This window comes from Larimichthys crocea, chromosome I, assembly GCF_000972845.2.
Source record: "Larimichthys crocea isolate SSNF chromosome I, L_crocea_2.0, whole genome shotgun sequence".
NCBI classification, from domain to species: Eukaryota; Metazoa; Chordata; class Actinopteri; family Sciaenidae; genus Larimichthys; species Larimichthys crocea.
Genome location: NC_040011.1, coordinates 27,469,074 through 27,492,488, shown reverse-complemented (window position 1 = coordinate 27,492,488; position 23,415 = coordinate 27,469,074). Strand labels below are relative to the sequence as shown.

Genomic DNA, 23,415 nt, shown 5'->3' with positions numbered 1-23,415 from the left:
CTCCAAGCTATTGAGCTGCTTTTCCTTTTCCCTCTCCGTAGCTCAGACAGAATACACACATGCAAAACTCTGTGAATACTCAATGCTTCTAATCTCGCTCCTTTTGCCAAGCCTCTCTTTAACCTCTTTAAGTTTGCTACAGAAAAACGTCATGCCTGAACGGGGAAGTTATACAGAAAAGAGCAGTAAAATGCAGTCCACAAACTGAGACGCTTATATTATTTCTGTGTTTTTATGTGTATGTTTTCTTCTTTCCTCACAGTATACCGTTTGGAACTTTCTACCAAAGAACCTGTTTGAACAGTTTAGAAGAATTGCCAATTTCTACTTCCTTATCATCTTCTTGGTTCAGGTAAGGACCCACTTTGTGAGCACTCCAACCCAAACAACGATAAGTTTGTTTGTCACTGTTAAATATACTGAATATCTGTTGTGTCCGCGACTGACTGACTGTGAAACATGCTCTTTGTTTGCATGGCTGATGCGTGTACATTTGCATATGATCATAGCAGCTGTGAAACAGGCTGGATGTGTGAACTCTACAGCATGTTTGAAACATTGCATTATAATTATAGCAGGTGTGAGAATTGCTATAGCTTCCCTTGAGATGCGTGTGTGTGTGTGTGTTTCTTAAGGGAACAAACATAACCCTGAGCTCATGTCTCGCAGACTGCTTCTGTAATTCTGCTGTCTTACATGACTTTTAAAGACAAGCATTGGATAAATTAGGGAATAATGCCAGTGTATAAACAGAGCTATACTTCTGTGTATAAATATAAAGATGTAAAAGGTTTATACGGCATATACACAAACACACACATACATTTGTCTCAAGATTAGGCTTAAACATAGATTATTCCCACATAATTAAATTTGTACAAGTGAAGTACATTCATCCAAAAGTTCATTTTTCTAAAGAAGCATCCATTTAAGATGCCTTTGGCTCTATTGTTACACAGTTGTAGATCATGTGTAAGCCAATTAATGTATTTTTTATGTGCTATTAGTACCAGAACTCAGAAGCATGTGGATTTTTTTTTTATCTAACTGGTCAGTACAGAATTTCTTGAGAATTGGGTTACAGGTTTCAAAGGATATATCTGCATGTGATTGTTTTATTATAACATTCACTCTTTCCCAAAAAGCATATTGTTTTGGGCAAACCCAAAAATGTTGAGCAAAATAGAAGCGTGTTTTGAATTGCATATAATTTTTTTTTCCAGAGAGAAAAAAAAAAAATCTATTTCTATGTGGGAAGTAAGTGGAAACTATGAGCTGGCATCCTTATTCCCCAGTTCTGTGCTCTTATGTGACCTCTTCTCTCCTCTCCTCTCCGGATGTGACAGTTGATGATTGAAGTAGGGAACAAAAAAAGAAAACATTTGTTACATCTGCTCTTGCTCTTCTATCATCTCTTGCTGATCCATGGAAACTAACCCCTCTCTTTTTAGCAGTAACCTAAACTATAGCAGCAAATAGCCCGCTAGTGTAAACAGGTGCTGGTGTTGGGCCAGCTCAGGAGGGATGTGCTTTCTCTAGTCGCATACTGACTGAATGAGCTCACAGAGTGACTGCTCCCAGAAGCCCGGCACTGTACTAAACTGAGAAATACCTCGGTGCCACTGTCGCAAAGTAATTCCATCATTCTCAAGTCGATATCGGATCAATTGCTTTGTTTAATTCGTCCCCCATCTCCTTTTTTCCACCTGTATTTACAGGTGACAACCTATCCTTTATTTTTCCAGTATGTCTGGTTAAACTCTGCATTATTATTGCAGCTAATGGATAAAGGTGCCAGATTTGAATCAGTTGTGAGTTAATGTGTGAAATTATGTTGAGCTAGTGCAGTACATTTATGTGGGCGTAAACCAGCGAGCGTGTTTGCATCACTCACACAAACACATGGGGATTATCAGTGTGTGATGTGTGCAGCGTCCAATGTTTTTTTTTTTCTCTGTGTGAATACATTGTACGTGTGTGTATGTGCTTGTGCGTGTGATGTATGACTCAGTGGGTGTCCTGGGTTTGCTGACGGTGTTTACCCAAGCTGCAGCATGGTTGGCGTTTCTCCACTAATCCAGCCTCTCTTGAGGGGCTCCTTATCCTAACCACTCAGTTTTTCCCAATACAGCCTGCTATTATATCAGAGAGAGAGGATGAGAGACAGGTACACAGACTCGTTGTGCACTCATTTTGCACTTACGCCGCAGACAGAAATAACCCTTTTCACTTCCCCCTGAGAGGTTTCATGCAAATGCTCTGCCAACACCCAAATGTCATGCATCCTCAACTCTATCATACCCCTCTTTTGTCTCGTTCTTTGTCATTTGGTGTCTTTTCTTTTCCCCCCTTTTCTCTTCCACATTCCACCCGTGTCTCTGCAGCGCGGCACTGCTGACGTCAGCAGCCAGGAAGCCCTCTGTACTTCTGAGTGCCACAAATAGACACAGGCTGATAAAAAAGCACCACTCTTCTATAAATAGCCCTGCATGTCTTTGCTCGAATGTGATCAAATGGGAATAGAGCGCGCTGAAGAGAGTATGAGAGAGAGAGGGATAGAGGAAGAACTAGAGGGTGAAAGGGGTAGGAGGGACGTAAGGGCCCACGGCGATGCCCTGGGACCCCGGGAACCCGCTGTCTGTCGCTCACTCTGACACACTTCCCAGCTCAGATGAAAGGCTTTGTGCTGCTCTGCTCTGCAGCTCTGATATCACACCAGCACATCAGCAGCAGCACACAGTTCACTCCTATTGCTGAGATTTTTTGGCTTTGCGTTTGGTGCAGAGGAGGAAAAGGTATTTGGCCATGTGGAAGTTTGGTCGGGATTGTTGTGAATCAGCGTAGATTGTGAAACTGTGAAGGACAAGCTCCAGGAGAAATGTGTGTGGTCTGGCAGAAATACAGTAGCTGAAGGTTTTGTGTAGGTTTTTAGTTTTCTTTTGTGAGTTTGCTTTTGCAGTATTTCAAACAATGCTGCTATTGACGCATTAAAGAGCAGTTTTAACCCCTGTTCCAAAAATGTCGTCCTTGATACAAGTTATGTCTGAAGCTTGTCAAGTCTGATTTCACTTTGTATTGTAGCGTGACATTAAAAGAAAGCTTTTTTTTTTTAGAACACCAAAAAATACACCATCATTTGTCTCTTTTTATAGTCCTCTATTGAACAGTTGGCATCAAATTTGTCACAGAATTGTCAAATATAAATCAACATCCAACAATATTTAGGCTGAAAAGTGGCTTTTTAAAGCATTCTCTCTGTGCTGTTGTTGCCTTCTTCAAATTTGGCCATCTGGCTGCCGCATCAGAGGGGACATGCTGTCCTCAGTCCTTCCTGCAGTTACTTTTTTTTTTTTTTGTGTTTCTGTGATCAGCCAACCTTCAATCCAGTCATGTGAACAAGAAATGTGACCTATTATAGGCCGAAATAAAGCACTCCATCACCTCTTTCCAGTTTCATCACATGTGTGCGTAGGGATGTCTTCTCCTCTGAGAATCTGGCTATGACAAACAGTGGAAGGCTAACATGACCTGCTACACAGCCTATAGCAATGTGTCAGATGCCTATAACACAGAGCCCCATATACCAGCCTCATGTACAAGTCCTCTCACCTCTGGCTCTCTACACCTGAGGCTACTGCGGCAGAATTATTACTTTTGCTTCTGTCTCACCGGGAATTGCCAACCACTACAAATATAATGCAGAGTCTGAATCTGAATCTGCACTCTTCCAAAAGAGTCGATGTGCACTAGTCCATCTCTGTGTTGTAATTGATTCATCCTCCAGTTAATTGTAATCACAGTAAAGCTTGGGTAGGCTGCCCTTTTACTTTCTGTGTGTGTGTGTGTGTGTGTGTGTGTGTGTGTGTGTATGTGTGTGTGTGTTTGTATGAGAGATTGTGGCCTGTGTGTTCCTGTCTGTCTGTGATTACCGAGCAAGTTGCTGTTTTTTTTTTTTTTCATTCTCAGTCCAAGCACAGGTGAGTAAAACACAGGAGATTGCTTCTAAACACATCTCCTGCTCTTACTTGAGCTGGTGTCTATCTGCCAGCTTGTAATGCTCCTGGTGAGAATACCAACAAGCCAGTTGCATCGTGTTTGTGCATGCTAGTATACACACTAAGGGGGGGGGGGGGGGTGCAGCATGCAGTCTGTAGGATCAGAAATGCCAGCATTAATCCATCTTATGGTGGTTTTAAGGAACACACAAACACACAAGGCCATTTGTGTGTTTTAGCTGGGAGCCGTGGTCAGGTGCTGCTGCTTAACTGGCTGTTTGGGATTACCTGATCACTGGCCCCACGCGTCCTCTAACACACACACATTGCGTAAAAAATGCAGCGCTTATTGTTCCCCTGGATTCCCTCACACACAGCTCAGGCAGGTAAGGTGAATCCAGCAAAGCTTTGTGTTGGCCCTCACCCATGCCTTGGCAAAGACACAGAAGTGTTGGCATGCCTGCAGATTAAGCACTCTATCCCTGGCCCACTTGATTAAAAGTTCTGTCGTCCAGAACCTCCCTCACTCTTCTGCAAAATGTAAATGTCTCCCCTGTGTTTCTTACTAATGCACGGATTTGGGGAACAGTAGAAACGCCTCAGAGAAGCAGACTACACCCTGCATTTATATAGAGGGCTAGCTTACCACAAACTCCTCCCTGTGTGTCCACAAACACACATGTGCAGCAGTAAGACTTTTGTAATGACATACAGTATTGAGAGCATAGTTTTTCAGTTTGAAGGTCATATGTTTATTGTTGTGTGTTAACATTACATTTATTTTTTCCCCCCAATAGGTGATAGTGGACACCCCCACCAGCCCAGTCACCAGTGGCCTACCCTTATTTTTTGTGATCACAGTAACCGCTATCAAGCAGGTAAGCCTAATGAGTCTGATGACCCACACTCTGATGAACGTTGGTTGTGATTTCTGTAGTCATGCCCTAATTTCTTCATATTGTCTCTTGTTTTGTTACATCCTTCCTCCCTCTCCATGTAACATAATAAGTCCCCCAGCCTTCATAACTCCCTTGCTGTGATTTTTGTATAAAGTACGTGACTAATGCTCTCTTGGGTTTTGTATTAATATGCTCCGCTGGTGAATTCTGATTGGGGAGAAGACGAAATGGGCTCTCTGGGAATGTGAGAAAATGTAGAGAGGGGGGAGCAAGTCTATTACTGAGATACAAAATATCAAGGGGAGTCTCTGTTTCTTTGATACTGTTGCTGCTGTATTCCAGCTTTGGATGTATTGTTTTAGGATTGGCTTTTTAGTTAGTAGACTGCAGGGGCTTTGACTTGCACAATGGTGTTTGGACTTCCTTCTGAAAATATATGGGACACACTGATAGCACTGGAGTGCCTTCAGCCAGGCTTTGAAGTGGGACACCAAGGCGGTCTGCTCGACTCCATTAGTCAGACTGAGTTGAACTGTATAGTTCAACTGTCCATCCGTGGAGCGCCTCCCCCAAATCCTCCACCACTGTCCCCCTTTCATCCACCTGGCATCATTTCTGTGCGTCACTCAACCAGACTTTCTCTCTCCTCCTTTCACCTTTCCCAGTAATCCCACTTTCTGGCTCGCGCTCGCACCTTGGCACACACTCTGGTGTCCCTCTCTACCCTCTGCATCTCTGCACCATCTCCTCTATCTCCATCACTATCTTAAAGTACTTATGAAGTCTACACTAGACTTTGTCCCTTATGCTGCTGCAGAGCCAGGAATTATTATTTTTTACCCTACTCAGTAATATTTCATGGTATACTGTTCCAATGCACTGCTGGACAGTCACTATCCCAATCTGCTGCTGTAGGCACTCTTCTCCACATAATGATGAAATACTAAATGTAAAAACTGTATTGTATTGTATTGCACCGATATTTCTTTGTGTCTTACTCTCCTTTACCAAACCTTTACTGTGTGACAGTATGTACTGATGTCGCGCTGTTAGTTGTCAATGTCCTGTGGGTACTTTGTGTTGTACTAAGCAAATAACACAAGTCTGATTTTGACATGTTGCCGCAGGGCTATGAGGACTGGCTACGGCACAAGGCTGACAACGAGGTGAATAAGTACCAAGTGAAAGTGCTAGAGGACGGCCGGAGGATACAGAAGGAGAGCGAGAAGATCAAGGTACCTTTTAAAATTCCTTAGAGACATGTCCAGAGACACGCTGCTGGCAGCTCAGCATGAGTGTTTGGAAAATGTGCGGGGGGGGGGGACATTGCTCTGCTGTGCTGATTAGATGTTCAAACATGGGTGTGATGGTAATTAATGTATTCACAGTATGGTGTGCAGGTAATTTCTCCAATGCATTCTTATCTGTCTGGTCTGGGTAACAGTATTTTCAAAGATTTATGGTTCTTCAAAAGGTTAATCACGCATTAAACGATATTTTCCAACATTCAAAGTGAACCAAATGTCTCCTGGTTGTGTTATAGTACTGTTAGTGCTGCTGACTTCACCGTCCAGCTGTCAAAACTTAAACATTGTTCCTTTGTTTAAAACTGTGGACAGCTGCTCCCAGCACAGGAGCTCTCACAAGTTAACTGCAGGCTACCTCCTAGTGCTAAATGGACTCGAGCTAAAGTAAACATTTATCAAGTCAAAGAGGGACAGAGGTTTTGTCAGTAGTTGGCAGGCCAAACCAGAGCTAAAAGGTGAGTGAATATTGACGAGCGGTCAGACGGAGGATGGATGCTCATGTTGTACTGTTAAAGCTATATCTTTAAATAGGCAATTGTTTGTTAACAAATTAGCCAACTTGATAGGAAATTGGCTGCAATCTTAAGTTTATTTTGGAGTCCTTCTGCTCTCGAGTGGTAAAATAGCTTCAAGCTCTGATTGTTTAAATCTGTCACTTCTCCTCTGCCAAACCCTACTGATCGGATGCCTAAGAAGTAGGAGACGACAACCCGTGAAAAGTCATGTTTGGCTGTGTTTCTTTGATCAGGTTGGAGATGTTGTGGAGGTGGAGGAAGATGAGACCTTTCCCTGTGATTTAATACTCCTCCAGTCTAGCCGAGACGATGACACATGCTTTGTTACCACAGCAAGTCTGGATGGAGAGTCCAACCATAAAGTAAGAAGGGCCACGCTGCTGTCACCCCTTTTTGGTTCATACATTTTTTTTGGAGTATGATAATCAAACTTTGGCTTGGAAGAATACATTTAAAAGTTGTTATTAAGTTATATTAGTTATAGTTCCTACTTAATGATCCTACAAATGTGATGTTTTTTGGAAACATAGTGAAGTTATATTTAGACTAGACTGGGTTTGAAGAAAGTTCCTTCCTGATCTAGTTCCTCAGAAATATGTGTTTGTGCTTATGTGTGAGATTCTGGTTATCTTTTGTCTTCCTGTCTTGCTGTAGTATCTGTATGTGAGAGGTAGGGAAAGGCTAAAATTATCAGTTGAACTGAGCCAGTCAATGCCTGTCTCTGTCTCTCTCTTCCACTTGTACAGACACACTACACAGTGCCAGACATAGAGAAGGATCTGGAATCTCTCAACGCCACCATTGAGTGTGAACAGCCACAGCCTGACCTTTACAAGTAGGCACTCATCAAGTGGCCCAACAAGTTTACACCACAAACCTGTGTTGCCTGTGGTTCGTGGGCCATGGATTAACTCAATACCAGTTGGAAAAAGTCCTAAATGACTCTAATATTAACATTTAGATGTTATGTTTCGGGAAGCCCTAGTGTACTTGTGTTTAGTAGGTTTCATTTTATGAATAGTGAGAGTTGACCTTGGATTCTCAGTTATTTTTGGTCTTCTGAAAAATAGTTGATTCTTATTCACGTGTAGGAATCCCAGCTTAGTCAACACACAGCCTTTGGCTCCCCCTTGGGGCAAGGGGTAGGAATAATGTAATTTAGCCAGGCATCAGAATGGTGTTTGAGACATGCTAAGTAAGCTATGGTGCCAATACTTGCTATTCAATGTCAATTAAACTGACAGTGTGCTGCTGGCTAACCACCAGTAATTAGCTGGCTCCCAAACCTCTGCAACTGATTTTAGGTCAATGAGTACTTACAGTTTTGTAAAGTAAATGGACTCTGCATGGATTTGGACACCTCACATTCAAATCCACAGTATGCAAAACAAACACATACTTTTTTTTTTACAAATGACTTAAACATGTGTAATATGTAATTTTGTTTCAGGTTTGTCGGCCGTATGCACATCGACAAAAATGATCAAGAGCCTGCAGTGAGGTGAGAGCACTCATGCACGACTATCTCAGCCCACTTTTAAGTGAGAGCAAAAATCAAAACACAGTTGCTTAAGCACTCATTTATTTCCCTTCGCATCACCAACAAATCGTTATTCCAGTGATCCTTCATCGCAGACAAGCATTAAAATTAAAACAGGCTGGCATCGCTTCAGCCACTGCTTCCAAAGCACTCCCACAGGCATTTATCATTGACTGCTTTGTAATGGCCATATAAACAAATGCCAGTGTCCTTCTCAAGAACACTGGGTCCGGTGTAATGCCCAGACTGCAGTCATACTGTGTATTGTCACTGCGTATTTTAGAGAGGATGCCAGCGTGCCTGCCAGGTTTCCATTTAGCGAATGGAAGACTGTGTCGACTGCACAGCTTCTGTATGACTAAACTGTTTGATGTACTGATGTGATCATGCAGGTCATTGGGTCCAGAAAACCTTCTGCTGAAAGGGGCAACTTTAAAGAACACTCAGAAAATATATGGCAAGTTAAATGATATTGACTTTATTCCGGTATTTTCTATTATTCAAGGTAGCTCACTATCTGAAAAGCTAATCCCTCTTCTTCTCCTTTTCTTTTTCAAGGTGTTGCAGTTTATACCGGCATGGAGACAAAGATGGCTCTCAACTACCAGGGCAAGTCTCAGAAACGCTCTGCTGTGGAGAAGTAAGTTAATGAAACAGTGCAAACAAGTTTAAAATACCTGACGTACCTTTAGTACCTTTGGTAATTAGATTTTTTCTATTTCCAGGTCTATCAATGCCTTCCTTCTGGTTTACCTTTGCATACTGGTGAGCAAGGCCCTAGTGTGCACTACACTTAAGTATGTATGGCAGAGCAAGGATGGACAGGATGAGCCTTGGTACAACGAGAAAACCCAGAGGGAGAAGGACACCAACCTGGTGAGGACACATTTAAACAGCCCAAGTTAAACAAACTCTGATCTGCACCTCAACGGCCCAAACCAAACCTGTTTCAAAAATGGAGAACATGCAGTCCAAAACTGTGAGCTTTCTTTGCTTGAGTTAAGTAACTAGATTAATACAAACGAAAACAAGACAGGAATTACCGCTGCTGGGAGAAAAATAGCTCAAAGGTTTTGATGGTGTTGCTTCAGTGCACTATATTATGAGTGTTGCAAATATTACTGCACCTAGAAGGCCTCAGTTAATACCCCCTTTGAGCTTTGTAGTTGTAGGTCACAGTTCCATTGTATTAAAGTGTTTTACAGGCCCAAGCCTCTTCTGATCCAACCTAATAAAACTCAGCAGCAAAATGGCCTCTGTGGACCTACATTGTGACATGGTTCATTCATTGGCTGTTAACCTTCAGTCCTAGGCCTCGATACACTGTGAGCATTGTGATACAACCTTACAATTTACCATTAGTCGTCATATTTCTTGTTGGGACTACTGGTTTCAACTTACGTTATGTGCAGTATCGGATTATAAGATAAAATACACATTTAAATATGTGCCTCATATTTCCCCAACAGTACCTAAAGATGTTCACCGACTTCCTGTCCTTCATGGTGCTCTTCAACTTCATCATTCCGGTGTCAATGTATGTGACGGTTGAGATGCAGAAGTTTTTGGGATCCTTTTTCATCACATGGGACAAGGACTTCTTTGACCCTGAAATCCAGGAGGGGGCACTCGTCAACACTTCAGATCTCAATGAGGAGCTGGGACAGGTAAGGCAGATGGACTAAATTAGTATATATTGTATTATATAAAAAGCCAAATCACAGGTGAGGTTATGTTAAGATTGAGTCCATCAAAGTGATCTGTACAGAGCTACTTTAAAATATAAGCTTATAATAACACCAGACTGGTCGTGCTGTCCTGAATCCTCCTGTTTTTAATGACACAGTGCTGCCATAGATCAGTCACACTTGGTTTGCCAGATAATTACTTCAATTAAATGTGTTGCTTCATTAAACTGATTAATGTGATGTAATTCTTTCTGGGCATAATTGCCTAATTTTATTGTTGGAACCTGTTAAATGGGCAGCTGAAGTTTTATGGGTTTGGAAGTGTCCCTCATGTATCTTTATCACGTTGCCTGCAGGTGGAGTACGTCTTCACAGACAAGACAGGCACCCTCACCCAGAATAACATGGAGTTCATAGAGTGCTGCATCGACGGCTTCCAGTACAAGTACCGGGACGCAAGCTCAGAGTTGGATGGGTTCTGTGTCACAGATGGACCTGTGAGCAAACTACAGCAGAAAGCTGGCAGGGTGGGTGTTGTGGTGTCCCTCCATCTGTTGAAAAGTCAAACAAGCGGCAACATATGGTCATTACATAGCTCGTTGCTCAGAAAGACCCTTCATTGGTCACCCACATACAGCCTCCTTGACATGTCAACATAAGCACGCAACATGGAGGGGGAGTAAAGTGCTTGTGCGCTCTTGACATTAGCACCTGATAACATTTTACAGATGTGCTTCATGCATGTTGATAAGATGGTTGTAAATCCAGGGCTTTATCTAAACCACAGCTTCTGTATATGGCTCCATGTGGGGCTGTAAATTACTCAGTTTTACTAACTAATAGTTATTCATTCAAAATTGCTTTCTAATTTATTTAAATACAATGTAACACAGTATATTATTTTACTGTATTAATTACTGTTTATCTTATTAGGAGAAGGAAGAGCTGTTTCTGCGTGCCCTGTGTCTGTGCCACACAGTCCAGGTGAAGGAGTCTACTGACCAGGGTCAAAGCCAACAGGACGGACTGATAGACCAGGTGGATGGCTTAGAGGTGGATGCAGGGCTGTTCCACCCTCCACAGGAGCAGCGAGGCTTTATAGCCTCCTCACCTGATGAGGTTGCTCTGGTCAAGGGTGCCATGAGGTAAGAGATGGACTGTCAAGGCTAAGTGCGCCAAACTGACATTGTAGTAATTGTTCAAAGGGCAAGGACGTCGTTTGAATATGATTGTCACAGACTTCACAGATTGAGAATTGTATAAATTTCATTACAGCATTCATTCATATAACACATGAGGACATAAAGGGCTCATTTGTGTTGATTTGTCTCCACCTGCAGGTATGGCTTCACATTTCTGGGTCTGGAAAGTAAAACCATGAAAATTTTGAACAGGAACAATGATGTTGAAATGTAAGTCAGTACAAAGTTTTTACTCTTTATTGATATTTTTCTTATAACATATGCACTACAGCTTTTATTTTATTCCCTTATTGTATCTCCCAAAGGTATGAACTGCTTCACGTGTTGAACTTTGACCCTGTGAGAAGGCGAATGAGCGTAATAGTCAGATCCAAGTCAGGTGAGCTTGAGATTGCTTTCAGGTCTATTGCATTGAGGGTGATTTAGTGTAGTGCGCTCACCGTGCTGTGTGTTTGTGTGTCTACATATTTGTGTGTTTTTTGTGTGCAGGTGATACACTGCTCTTCTGTAAAGGAGCGGACTCTTCCATCTTTCCCCGCGTCAGACAGGAGGAGGTCGAAAGGATACGCATGCATGTGGAGCGTAATGCAACAGTGGGTGACATTACCAAAATAATAATATAACCGTAAAATAAAAGTATATATGCTATGATTTGAGGCTCAGTTATGTAGTTAGTTTAAGATTGCATTGATGTCAAGACTTTTGTGTTCTCTTGTTGTAACATTGGGTGCTATGTGTTTGACTGTTCAGGAGGGCTACCGGACACTGTGTGTGGCCTACAAAATTCTCAGCGCAGAGGAGTACGCCCAGGCAGATGCTGGGTTGAGGGATGCTAGGCTGGCTCTGCAGGACAGAGAGGAGAAGCTCATGACTGTTTACAACCAAGTGGAGACCGGCATGAGTCTAATAGGAGCCACTGCTGTAGAAGATCGGTGAGTGATCATAAGCATACAGCTTTATCTTGCATTTTGTTATCTTGCATGTTCTTTCCTTCCTTCCTTCCTTTGACCGCCGTCTTATTAAAAACTAGCGGCAAGAATTTTAGGGGGCCTAACATAACATAAAACACACAGTACATAAAGACATCTCAGAACACACTTTAAATTGACTGGAGAGGCCACAAATTTCTATACTTACTATACTTAATATAGAGTTCCCTGATCAGCTCTTTGTTCCTTTGCTGTAGCTGTTTCACGTCATCAGATTCCTGGTTGTGTTTTGTCAGTTATGATCAATCTACATCCACTTAATTATGGTGACAGACAATTGGACCTTTTTTCCAGACCTTTTAAATGTGAGCTCACACTGCCATCTAGTGGTTAACATTGGCTATTCTTCCACAATCCAGTTTTGAAAACATAATTTCTCTTTAAATTAGAAATTGGATTACAGTATCTACCATAAAAGAAAACAGTTTGTGATAAATGAATTTACATCAAAATGTAATAATCGTCTTCTCAAATTATTGGAGTAAAAGGATCTAGATATCAAAAGATACCCCCTTTTAATATACTACCCCAAACTTTTAGGAATTAATATGTCAATTTACAGACAGGTGGCAAATTAAAGGAAAATCCTGAATATATGAATACAGAAAAATAACTAATGCAGATTTATATCTAGTTATGCTTTGTGGCATGTGTAAAAATGCTGAGCAGGCACGTTTGATTCTTATTTTGTATCAAGATGGCAAGGGGAAAAGATCTAAGTGAGTTAGAGGGTTCATTGTTGGGGCACAGATGCAGGAGCTTTAGTCACAGACTCTAGACTGGCTGGTGTCTCAATTAAAACGGTGACATCTGTGTTTAGATCTATGGGAAAGACATCAGCAGGCATTTGGTGACTGTGATGCTTGTGCATAAGAGCAACTCTTCCTTATTTCAAAGCAGACCATGTTCAGGCTGTGTCAGCAATACAGCCTGTTGATAATTACATAGAGAGGATATTATAATAGGGCTGCAGTGCATAAACCCCTCATTACAAAGATGAATGCTCACTTGAGAGGTCAATTGTGCAAAACCATCGGCACTGGTCTGCAGAGATGTGGAAGAAAGTGATATGGCCTTCACCATATTATTAAGACATGGATATGTGGCATACACCAAGAGAACCATACAGGCTTGAATACTTGACACTTACAGTGAGTGGATCCAATGGCTCTGGTCATGCTGTTGCTGCATTTTTCTGGCATGATTTGGGTTGACTAGACACTCTGAGTGATCGCCTTTATCCATTGAGGAAACATCTCTAACCTTAATTTACATTTATGTCAGAACTGTGTATTGTTGATCTTTTTCTTTTTCAGTGATAGTATTAATATCTTAGAGGTCGTGTAATAATCTGTCACTTATCCCGTTAATTCAACCAGGCTGCAAGAGGAGGCAGCAGAGACCATGGAGGCTCTGCAGGGGGCGGGCATTAAGGTTTGGGTCCTAACGGGGGACAAGATGGAGACGGCAAAGTCCACCTGTTATGCTTGTAGATTGTTCCAGAGAAATACAGAGCTGTTGGAGCTGACAGTGCGTACTCTGGAGGATGGAGAGAGGAGCCGTGAGGTACGACTGCATGAGCTGTTGCTTGAATACCACAAGAAAGCTGTACAGGATGCACCACCAGTCAAGGCAGGCGTCAACAGGTCAGTGCCTTGACTTACATGATCTATATTTAGGTTTTTTGTGATACTTTACTCTATTACTGTGATAATTTCACCAAAATCTTAACTTATTGATGATTAAACCCGTTTCCTTGTTTTGTAGGAGCTGGTCTTCGGCGGGCCAGGACTATGGTTTCATCATAGATGGAGCCACTCTGTCGATGGTGCTTAACAACTCCCCTGAATCCAACTCGAGTCGCTACAAGAACCTGTTCCTGCAGATTTGTCAGAACTGCACATCTGTGCTCTGCTGCCGTATGGCTCCTCTACAGAAGGCACAGGTCTGAACAATCATGTGCTAAATGTGTATTCTTTAGAGAGCTGAAATAATGATGTTCAAAAATGCTTCTTTTCATATTTTTTATATTGTTGCTCCCCTGTCTTCTCTATCTTTAGATAGTAAAAATGGTTAAGAACTCTAAAGGCAGCCCAATCACCCTTTCCATTGGAGATGGTGCCAATGATGTCAGCATGATTTTGGAAGCTCATGTTGGCATTGGTAAGAAATCTCATGCCGAAACTGGCTAACAGTTTTCTAATTGTTGTTCCAAATGGAGGGAGGGCGGTAATCTTTCAGTGTGTGTCATATTTGCTCTCGGTGTTTCAGGTATTAAGGGTAAAGAGGGTCGGCAGGCAGTGAGGAACAGTGATTACGCCGTCCCCAAACTCAAGCACCTCAAGAAACTTTTGTTGGCTCATGGGCATCTCTACTATGTTCGCATTGCACACCTGGTGCAATATTTCTTTTACAAGGTAGGAGGAACAAACGCTTCATGTCATTCTCCAGGTTGAGAACTCGTTGTGGGTTTTAACAAAGTCTGTATTTACCAAACAAACCCACTAACTTGATTATAGGATTATATGGCTTTGACAGAATCAACCCTCTTATTACATTAAACAGATTTTTAGGTTGAACATGGGTTGATGTATTTGTTCCTACGTTATACTTGAATGCATTTGGTGTTTGATGTTTTCGTGCATCAGTGTGATCTGGTTCTCTTTCTCTGTTTGTCTGCAGAACCTTTGCTTCATCTTACCTCAGTTTTTGTACCAGTTCTTCTGTGGCTATTCCCAGCAAGTGAGTATGTCCTGAGGCCCAAAGATGTTCTGAACATAAAAGGAGACGTGTCCCTGGAATCAACTCTCCTCCTGAATTCCAGACTCTTTCCCTCCGATTGCCCCTCCCTCATTGTCCCTGGGATGTTTGAGCTCTGATTGAATCGTTTAGACTGCCCAGCACTGTTAAGATAATAAAGACACGTGTCATGTTCTGCCACCATGGTACGTGGATATTCTGTTATCTCGGTGGCATGTGTGTTGTCACACTGTTAAAAACATAATCACTTGATGATACATTATAGAAATTCAAATATGGATTTGATGACCTGACAGCAGTTTTAATATTTCATTCTCCTTCATGCCACGTGCCCCCCTGACATGACATGGAATATTTAAGCTTGCTTATATGACATACTGTATATGTAAGTATGATAGTGTGCATGAGTTTTGTCCTTTCCATGATATTAACCCCTGATTGCCCCATCCCTCCTCCTCCTCCTCCTCCTCCTCCTCCTCCTCACAAACCCCTTCTCCTTCGCTCCTCCCTCCTGCTCCCATCCTCCCCAGCCCCTGTATGATGCGGCCTATCTGACGATGTACAACATCTGCTTCACCTCTATGCCCATCCTGGCTTACAGCCTCTTGGAGCAGCACATCTGCATAGAGGTTCTGCTGGACAATGCTACCCTCTACAGGTACATTTGGGAACCTTCCAAGATGTAGATCTGTGAGTTAAGTTGCTTCCTTGAAATAAAGAGGACCAATATACATAAATTCACACATGAGATAAGATTTCCTCCTTTTCACATTTTTTTTTAGATCTAAGATCACTGTTGTAATAACTGGACTGATTCATTGAAAATAGTATAAAAGTGGAAAAGAGAAATATACTTAAGTACTTCACAAAATAAAGTCAAAAAGAGATTATAGCAATGGAAACCATATTTCATTACTTCACATTACTCATTAGGCATAAACATCATTTTCCAAGTCAGCTTAATTTATGTGATGAAGCAACTTAATTTATTTATTATTTTTGGTTTCCCCTTTTCATGTTGAGATCATATGCAAATAATGACTTTGTCGTTCTTTCTCTTTCATGACTTTCTTCAGAGAGATTGCTAAGAATGCCGTGTTACGGTGGGGAACCTTCCTCTACTGGACTGTACTTGGAGTCTTCCATGGCTTGCTCTTCTTCTTTGGTGTTCGATTTTTGTTCAGTAATCCAGCACTGCAGGATAATGGCCAGGTTTGAATTCACCTTCTAAATGGATGTGATATTAAATTTCTTGTTTAAGCATTGTCTGAGCGTTTGGTCATTTGTCTTATTTGAATGCAGGTATTTGGAAACTGGTCATACGGAACAATTGTCTTCACTGTACTTGTCTTCACTGTCACACTAAAGGTAAACCATTCACCTGTTGTTTATTCAACTTATGCAAGAGTATATCATCTGCATTCTTTTCACGTGAGAGTTTGCAGCAGATATATTTTGTCTTGCAAAACACTGACTGGCCAAGTGTGTTGGATATTTGACATGCACATGTAGTGATTTTCTTTTTCTCTGTCACTCTAGCTTGCTCTGGACACACGGCACTGGACATGGATCAACCACTTTGTAATTTGGGGCTCTCTGGCTTTCTACGTGTTTTTCAGCTTCTTCTGGGGAGGAATAATATGGTAAGAAAATAACTCGGGATAAAATATCTTATATAGTAGATGGCCTGTTATTTTTTTCTCTTCCAGTCGATGTAAACCAAAGTGTTCCCTCTCCTGCAGGCCTTTCCTGAGGCAACAACGTTTGTACTTTGTGTTTGCCAACATGCTGAGCTCGGTGTCAGCCTGGCTGGTCATCATCTTGCTCATCCTGCTCAGCCTACTGCCAGAGATCCTGCTTGTGGTGTTCCGCAAACCCCGCGGGCCCCACGCTCGACAGGTACAGCTGAAACACACACATTTGCACTTTAATATACTACTGTATACTCCCTCTCTCTATTTCTCTCTCTCTCTCCCAGACTCTCTCTGTCTCAGATTTACAATGCTTAAACATTACATATATTTGTTGCGACAACTTAACCACTTGTTTTCTCAAGGGACCAGTTGTTAATAATGGAGCCCATCCTTTGCGAGTGAAGCGAAATGCGTGGGTGGCGTGTAGTTACATGAGGGATTTAAATCAAATCTTGTATGACTGGATCACTCTAAAGTTGGCTTTGTATATATCTAAATCAAATTTGACTGTAGAAATTTACATAGGCAGTTCTTGGCATATTCCAAGAGATAAATAAACATAGGATTATAACTTGAAAAATATTTTTTTTCTCTCTATACTGTGTCTTTGAGATCAGACTTTAATGTCCTCAGCAGTTTGTTTTGAACAGTAGTTGTTGGTATGATAACATTTCAGAGGGACAGTTTCTTATTTCCCCCAGAAGACAACATTCCCAGACATATTTTGTCATTAGCGCCCCATGAGGCTAATTTGCTTTCCAAACAGCTGGAAATGATTGGGTGGATGCGCTATGCAATGTGTTTTCCACCCATGTTTTTTTTTTAAATTGTGTCTAGACTTGTTTTATTTGGGAAAAGTAATGAACCAAAGCAAATGTTTTGCATTTGCACATACAGTATTTGAGGGGGGTCATACAGCTGTTTTGCACATTATGAACTTATGACAATGTTTGTTTTTAATAAATTCTGTTTGTATCTGTCAGTTGGTTTCAAATGAACCAAAATATACAAAATAAATATTTTTATTGGTAGGTAGCATGCTGAGAATTTTGCAGTCTACAGATTAAAAACAGTTGTTGCTATAGGTGGTATAGTGTAACTATGCTACTAAGGCATTTTATTTAAAACATCTCTTTTAACCACCTTTGTTTTCCTAACTATTGCCTCTCGCTTTAGCACTTGCTCTACGCATTCTTCTTGCTCTATCTCACCCTCTTATTTCTTCTTCTCTTCCTCTCTGGACCTGCTTCCCTAAAGATGAAACACCGCCTTCCTTCCTCGGGGACATCTACTATCTTCATGTTGTCGCAGACCGCTAGCACTCACAGATTCTCGTGGAGTGACTGAGGTCTCTTTTTCTTTCTGTCAGCTCTCATACTTTAAGTCTCTTCCTGCAGAGTTTCTGTGTCTGCCAGTCTTGCTTGTTTCCTACCTGTTGTGTCCTTCCTCTCCCACTGTTAGATTCCTTCCTTATCCTCTAAAGTTAGCCGGGGCTTTTTACAGTCCCCACACGGTTGCACAGATTAGGCAAGAAAACCAGATTAATTATTACATCAGGAATGCTATCCTTGTAGTGCCCCATCTTTAAACTTTTACTTGAGTGCTTTTCTCTAGATTAAATTTAGAGGAATGTTGGTCAGAGGGCCGGTGTGTGCCTGACTCTACCAGCAGTGTGGAGTAGGACCGGGTGTCCATGCTGAAAATGTGCATTCAGTCTTCCATTCTTGTTTGTCGGGGTGTATCAGTCAGTGTCTTCCTCCCAGCTTCCTGTGCTGCTCCAATGCCTGCTGCCTCCGCATGACAAATCAGATGAATGCAGCTCGTCAAAGCACCCAAACTTACCTGCATGAGGCTCAAGTCAACAAACCTCATCCTGGATCCTCACCACAAATCCTGCAGGCCACTGCATTTTGTGTGTGTGTGTGTGTGTGTGTGTGTGTGTGTGTGCGTGTGTGCGTGTGTGTGTCATATGAAGACATGTGCAAGGATAGTAGCCCTGTATTAATCTGGACCACTTATTATAAAGTCGGGGCTTCTGAAAATTATCATTGCAAGGAAAAGGTGTCTAAAAAAGGCACCTGGACTGATTTTCATCTCCACCTGTTCAGTTTCGTAGTCTTTGTGTTTGTATGTTTTTGTTCCCTGTGTTTATCTCTATGTCTGTGTGCAAGGGAGAGCACAAGATGGAGAGAGAGGTGAAGTGTGTATGTTTGTCAGCGTAGTGATGTCATTGGTGTCTCTTGCCTCACCCTTCTAGAAGAAGATGGTTCAGTCGAGCGTGGGGGGCCACCAGTCTCCCCGGTCTTCAGCCAGGCCCCTGCTCATGAGAACCTTTTCAGATGAGTCCAATACTGTCATTTAAACAGGTACCGGCCCACCTTCAGGCTGTTTAAGCCAATCAAAGACCCGCTCCCCCAGCCAACCTCTCCAGCAATTTTGGTCCCTAACTCTAAGCTTTAACAAGAGAATCAAAGGCATACAGGCCACATTCAACAAGACCCAGTGTGTTCCTATGTGTTGTGTAAGCTGATATTGGCTGGCTGAAGGATGCACTTTTTCTTTAACAGATTCATATGTCAACATTTTTTGGTCAAATAGTCAAATGGTGCACCTTCACATAAAGGTGCAAATTTTAATTTTTTTTTGTATAGACACATGCTCCTTTCAGCCTCCCTTTGGAAGCCCAGTTTGTATTACCTTCTGCATGAGAAACCCAGTTTTTGATTTCAGTCCATCTCATTTTTGGACCTGGAATGTCTGAGTGTGTTAAGGTGTCAGTTTGTTCTGGTTTTCTTATCGGACGGTGTGAAACAACGAGGCTCGTCTGTGATTATAACTGTCTGACATTCATGTGCTGTTTGTAACGTGGTGGATTGGTCATGGTCATTTCGTTCTGTGTGCATGTCCAAACCTGTTTTGGTGGTTGTTGTCTGCTTACTCTCTTGGCAAATTATGGTTGCATTTGGGAGTGCCGAGCTTACCTCACTGCATGATATAACGTTGCCTTAACCTTAGATCGACATACATACAGGGGGTGACCGGAAAATGAATGGAAAATATAATATGATAAAATATTATTTAAAAAATGGTAGTAGGCAAATATAGAAAAGAAAAGTGTTAAATATATTATTAATAATAATAAGTAATTATGTAATAATTATTACATAATGGAATCAATGATCATATGAATAAATACAGGCAAAGCATAAGATTGTGACACTCTGCTCTTTATGAAATGTAACCCCCTAGGCTGCAAGTGGGGAAGAAAAAAAAAATGTGTGGAATTATTGCACAATTTCCGTTCCGAGTTGACAGGGCATTCCTACATGTACCTACATCGACCACTTGATGTTGTCTTAAATGCCTAGGTGTTTTTATTTTTTGGTCCACCCCTCTGTAGGTAGGTCTGAATGTCACTCCCCCCACCCCCGTCACTGTTGACCAGGGTCACCCGATATCTGTTGCTTAACAATAGCACCAGATTTTTTACCACAAACAGCTTTCACTGTTTAACCTCGATTTCTATTCTCCCAATAGCTGTCGGAGGACGGCCTGCTACAATCATCCAGGTAAACTACAGTGTGACAAAACTAACTTTCTCTCTCTGTTCTATGCTCCTGCTGAGCTTGATCAGATGAGTAGACTCGGATGAAATTTGGAGCATTTCCTTTACTAATATCTGCTTGTCTCTGGTGGCGGGGAATGTGTCAATTTTAGTGTTTTGTTTTTGTTTTTTGAATGTATCATGGTATGTGGCTAATCACTGCTTATTCTCTGATGATTTTAAGGTGTCTCGTTCTCTTCCTCAAGCGCAAGCACAAGCTCATAATGAAAACACTCCAATAAAATCAGTTTTCTTGTGCTTTCCCAGACTGCAGCTGTAACACCACTATCCTACAAGCACCTGAAGGAGCGCGAGTGAAAGGCAGCAAGGACTCGCAACAATGGTAGCTTCCGCTACTTTCAGGGTCGTGTGCCCATCGGGTCAGAGCTGTCTGTCATCGTGCCCGATTTAAAAGAAAAGGAGAAGAAGACGAGGAAAGGAAAAAGAGAGATGTGCTAACTGGGAGGATGTGATTTTAAAAAAGGGGGGGTTAGCAGTCTTTTGACTTTTTCCTCTCTGCTCCATCCTTCTCTGCCCAATCCCAACAGCTCCTAACCCCCCACGCATGCCTGCAGAGCAGTGCCCTGCATAATTTTTTTAAAATATCTACTCAGATGACAGGCATGAGTTTTCTTTCTTTTACTTCTTCTTCTTTTTTTTTTTTTAAATACTAGCTTACAAATGAATGCATACATGGCTGCCTTGTCATTAGCTCTACCAAACTGCTGTGTTTTAACAAGCAGTTGTAATATCCACTCCAAGAATGGTTCACGTGCATGAAAGAAGGCTCAAAAGAACGCTTCACTCCACTGATGTTCACTCACTGTATCCAGCAGCATTTTTTAATTAAGACGTAGAGATCACATGCTCAACGGTTAAAGGTTATTCTGCTAGTTATTGCACTTTTCAACGATTATTCTTTAAATGGTTATTATATGTTTCAGGAAATATACTCATCCACAGGTCCAAATTACTCAAGTTGAAAAGTTACTGAAGTTGATTTCAACTCAAAGCAGACTGTTAGAACGGGTTTCTGGTTTATAAATGATTTTGTGATTATTTGTGTTCAATGCTGAATCTCTATTGTAAACTGAGGTATAAGAGAGGTTAATGGAGGCCATATTACCACTCGATCCAAAAAGTGTGTGTGTCTGTGTATGTAAGATTGAGAAATAGATTAGAGACGTTAAGCGTATTCTGGCAATGAAACATTGCTCGGAGCTTGACCTAAATCTTCCAACCTCAGAGATAATTTAAGAGTGCATTTAAGATGAGAAAATTAATATATGTGCTGTACTGTATATATAGCTTAGAGATGTATGATCTGCTCAAAGCCAAAAAGACGAACGTAAAACGGTCTGATTCTGTCCACACTAGTGTGACCTTTTTAAAAGTGACAAGTCAGTGTGTGTATGCGTGTCGCCCTTGTGTTCAGCTGTACTGGATGAGAAAAGCCAGAAACGCCTGCGTGTCATGAAAACCAGGATTACTTGAACCTTGTTAATGTAGTTCGGTTAGACAATTCCTGCACTATTAAGGAAACTGGTTTCCTTGTCGCGTAGATGGTCACTAAGGCACGTGAATATATGCCTGAGCACACACACACACACACATATATCAGATAGACGAGAACAATACACGCACAATAAACACACACATTGTACGCAGTAAAGCGCACATGCACTAAAGCCTAAATGAGGTATTTATGTTCATTACCCATTATCTAGCTTGCATAACAGGCTGAAGTTGGAGTGTAAAGAAAATCAACTCCAGACCTGCAGAGTCAATATAGTTAATGCCACTGTGAGGCTCGATGCTCCGTCTCTTTCCTTCTATTTTTGGTCAGATTTGCTGACCCACAGGATGATAGAGTGGACTGTTTGGCCTTTTTGTTCCTTCCTTTAACTTGTGTGTAGTGCTTCATACATTCCATGTAAACATGCCATGATTTTCACAACACTTTTTAGATAATGAATATTTTTTCTTCTGTTCTTTTCCCCTCCCTCTCACAAACATGTTTTGTCTATCTCGAATATTTATTGTTATAAGTGTACTTTTATTCACAAATGTTATACTTTTATTACATAAATCTTTTTTTATTGTGGAGAGTGGTCAGCTTTGTGCCAGTTGAGTTAGTCTGTGTTACTCCAGCCCTGATGTGAGCCCGTGCCAATCCCATTTGATAGTCTTTGTCATATTATGCAAAGACAGGCAGCCCCCCCAATATACTCCCTACATCCCCAAATCAGTCAGTATGGTGATTTTAGATTGTACTACACTGATCCCTGCTCAAATAATAACTCCAGTACAGTACTTTCTAGTATACCGGCCTTGTATTTCACCTTACAGTCGTAAAACCAAATGGAGATTTAGAAAAATTGTTAATGTTGATTTGTTCTTTACAAATGGGGGGTGGGATTTCATTTCTTTAAGTGTAATTTTCTACTTAGACAGTCTGTTTTACTGATGTTAGGAAAGTGGGGGACACTGTTCTTTACTCTGTGACGTGTCACCTCCAGACTGCACTGTGCCGGAGAAACCAGGTGTAAGCGGACAAACTGAGAGGGGCTGCCTGCTTTGTAAACAAATGAAAAACCTTTAACTGACATCAGAGATGCTATTTTCAGAGCTTAAAAATATCTTGGAATCTACTGTTTTGCCTGTCCAAATGAAAAGTATAAAAGAATGGATTGTATTTTTAATGCAACCTTTTTCCAGCCACGTTTTGTAAGAAAATGTAAAATGTTCAAAAAAAAGCACGAGAGGCTCTGTGGTTGTGGACACTGTCCCTGTCTGTGAAGTGGTGGAGGTGGACTTCAGGCACCTCAGCAGGCCTGTGTCATGCAGCAGGGACACCTCGCCACCTCCAGCCCTTTGGGTCTCCAGCCTCAACACTCCAAACCTCTAAGCTGAATGTACCTCTTTGAAACTAGTATATTCAAAACCTGAAGATTTTCTGTAATAAAGCAGAATGTTTTGATGATAAACCAACGTCTTATCTTACTTTTTTTTTTTTTGACACACCAACAGTTATGTCAGCAGGTTCTGTCTGATGCAAGTATGTGTGGGTGGCTGGGAGTGTGTATGCTTGTGTGTTTGTGTGTATTTGACCACACTAAGCAGATGCTGTGTGGTAATGAGATGGCTGAGAGGCTAAGCTGGATCAGCTGAGTGGCTGTGTATCAGGATGGCGTGCTGCTGCTCTCTCCTCAGCTCCATGTG

The 23,415-nt window shown here is 41.6% G+C and overlaps 1 protein-coding gene across 7 annotated transcripts in view; it reads left to right on the top strand.

Moving 5' to 3' along the window:
• Window positions 1-23,180, top strand: part of atp11c (ATPase phospholipid transporting 11C (ATP11C blood group)) — a 39,426-nt gene extending 16,246 nt beyond the window's left edge. Inside the window, exons 3-31 of one of the 7 annotated variants that reach the window (XM_019256772.2) lie at window positions 263-352; window positions 4,793-4,873; window positions 6,022-6,129; window positions 6,950-7,078; window positions 7,463-7,551; window positions 8,167-8,217; window positions 8,649-8,713; window positions 8,815-8,896; window positions 8,982-9,132; window positions 9,726-9,923; window positions 10,301-10,471; window positions 10,878-11,089; window positions 11,285-11,356; window positions 11,452-11,525; window positions 11,636-11,739; window positions 11,897-12,078; window positions 13,515-13,781; window positions 13,903-14,080; window positions 14,196-14,298; window positions 14,407-14,552; window positions 14,818-14,877; window positions 15,426-15,553; window positions 15,972-16,107; window positions 16,198-16,263; window positions 16,435-16,538; window positions 16,638-16,794; window positions 18,850-18,955; window positions 20,127-20,158; window positions 20,461-23,180. In XM_019256772.2, the coding sequence (XP_019112317.1) occupies window positions 263-352; window positions 4,793-4,873; window positions 6,022-6,129; window positions 6,950-7,078; window positions 7,463-7,551; window positions 8,167-8,217; window positions 8,649-8,713; window positions 8,815-8,896; window positions 8,982-9,132; window positions 9,726-9,923; window positions 10,301-10,471; window positions 10,878-11,089; window positions 11,285-11,356; window positions 11,452-11,525; window positions 11,636-11,739; window positions 11,897-12,078; window positions 13,515-13,781; window positions 13,903-14,080; window positions 14,196-14,298; window positions 14,407-14,552; window positions 14,818-14,877; window positions 15,426-15,553; window positions 15,972-16,107; window positions 16,198-16,263; window positions 16,435-16,538; window positions 16,638-16,794; window positions 18,850-18,951 (3,306 nt within the window). In that variant the 3' untranslated portion in view covers window positions 18,952-18,955; window positions 20,127-20,158; window positions 20,461-23,180. Of the gene's footprint in view, window positions 1-262; window positions 353-4,792; window positions 4,874-6,021; window positions 6,130-6,949; window positions 7,079-7,462; window positions 7,552-8,166; window positions 8,218-8,648; window positions 8,714-8,814; window positions 8,897-8,981; window positions 9,133-9,725; window positions 9,924-10,300; window positions 10,472-10,877; window positions 11,090-11,284; window positions 11,357-11,451; window positions 11,526-11,635; window positions 11,740-11,896; window positions 12,079-13,514; window positions 13,782-13,902; window positions 14,081-14,195; window positions 14,299-14,406; window positions 14,553-14,817; window positions 14,878-15,425; window positions 15,554-15,971; window positions 16,108-16,197; window positions 16,264-16,434; window positions 16,539-16,637; window positions 16,795-17,846; window positions 17,938-18,846; window positions 18,956-20,126; window positions 20,159-20,460 lie in introns of those variants that run through there. The other 6 variants (XM_010736590.3, XM_019256781.2, XM_010736593.3 and 3 more) reach the window with 6 other exon arrangements.
• The last annotated feature ends 235 nt before the right edge of the window (window positions 23,181-23,415 follow it).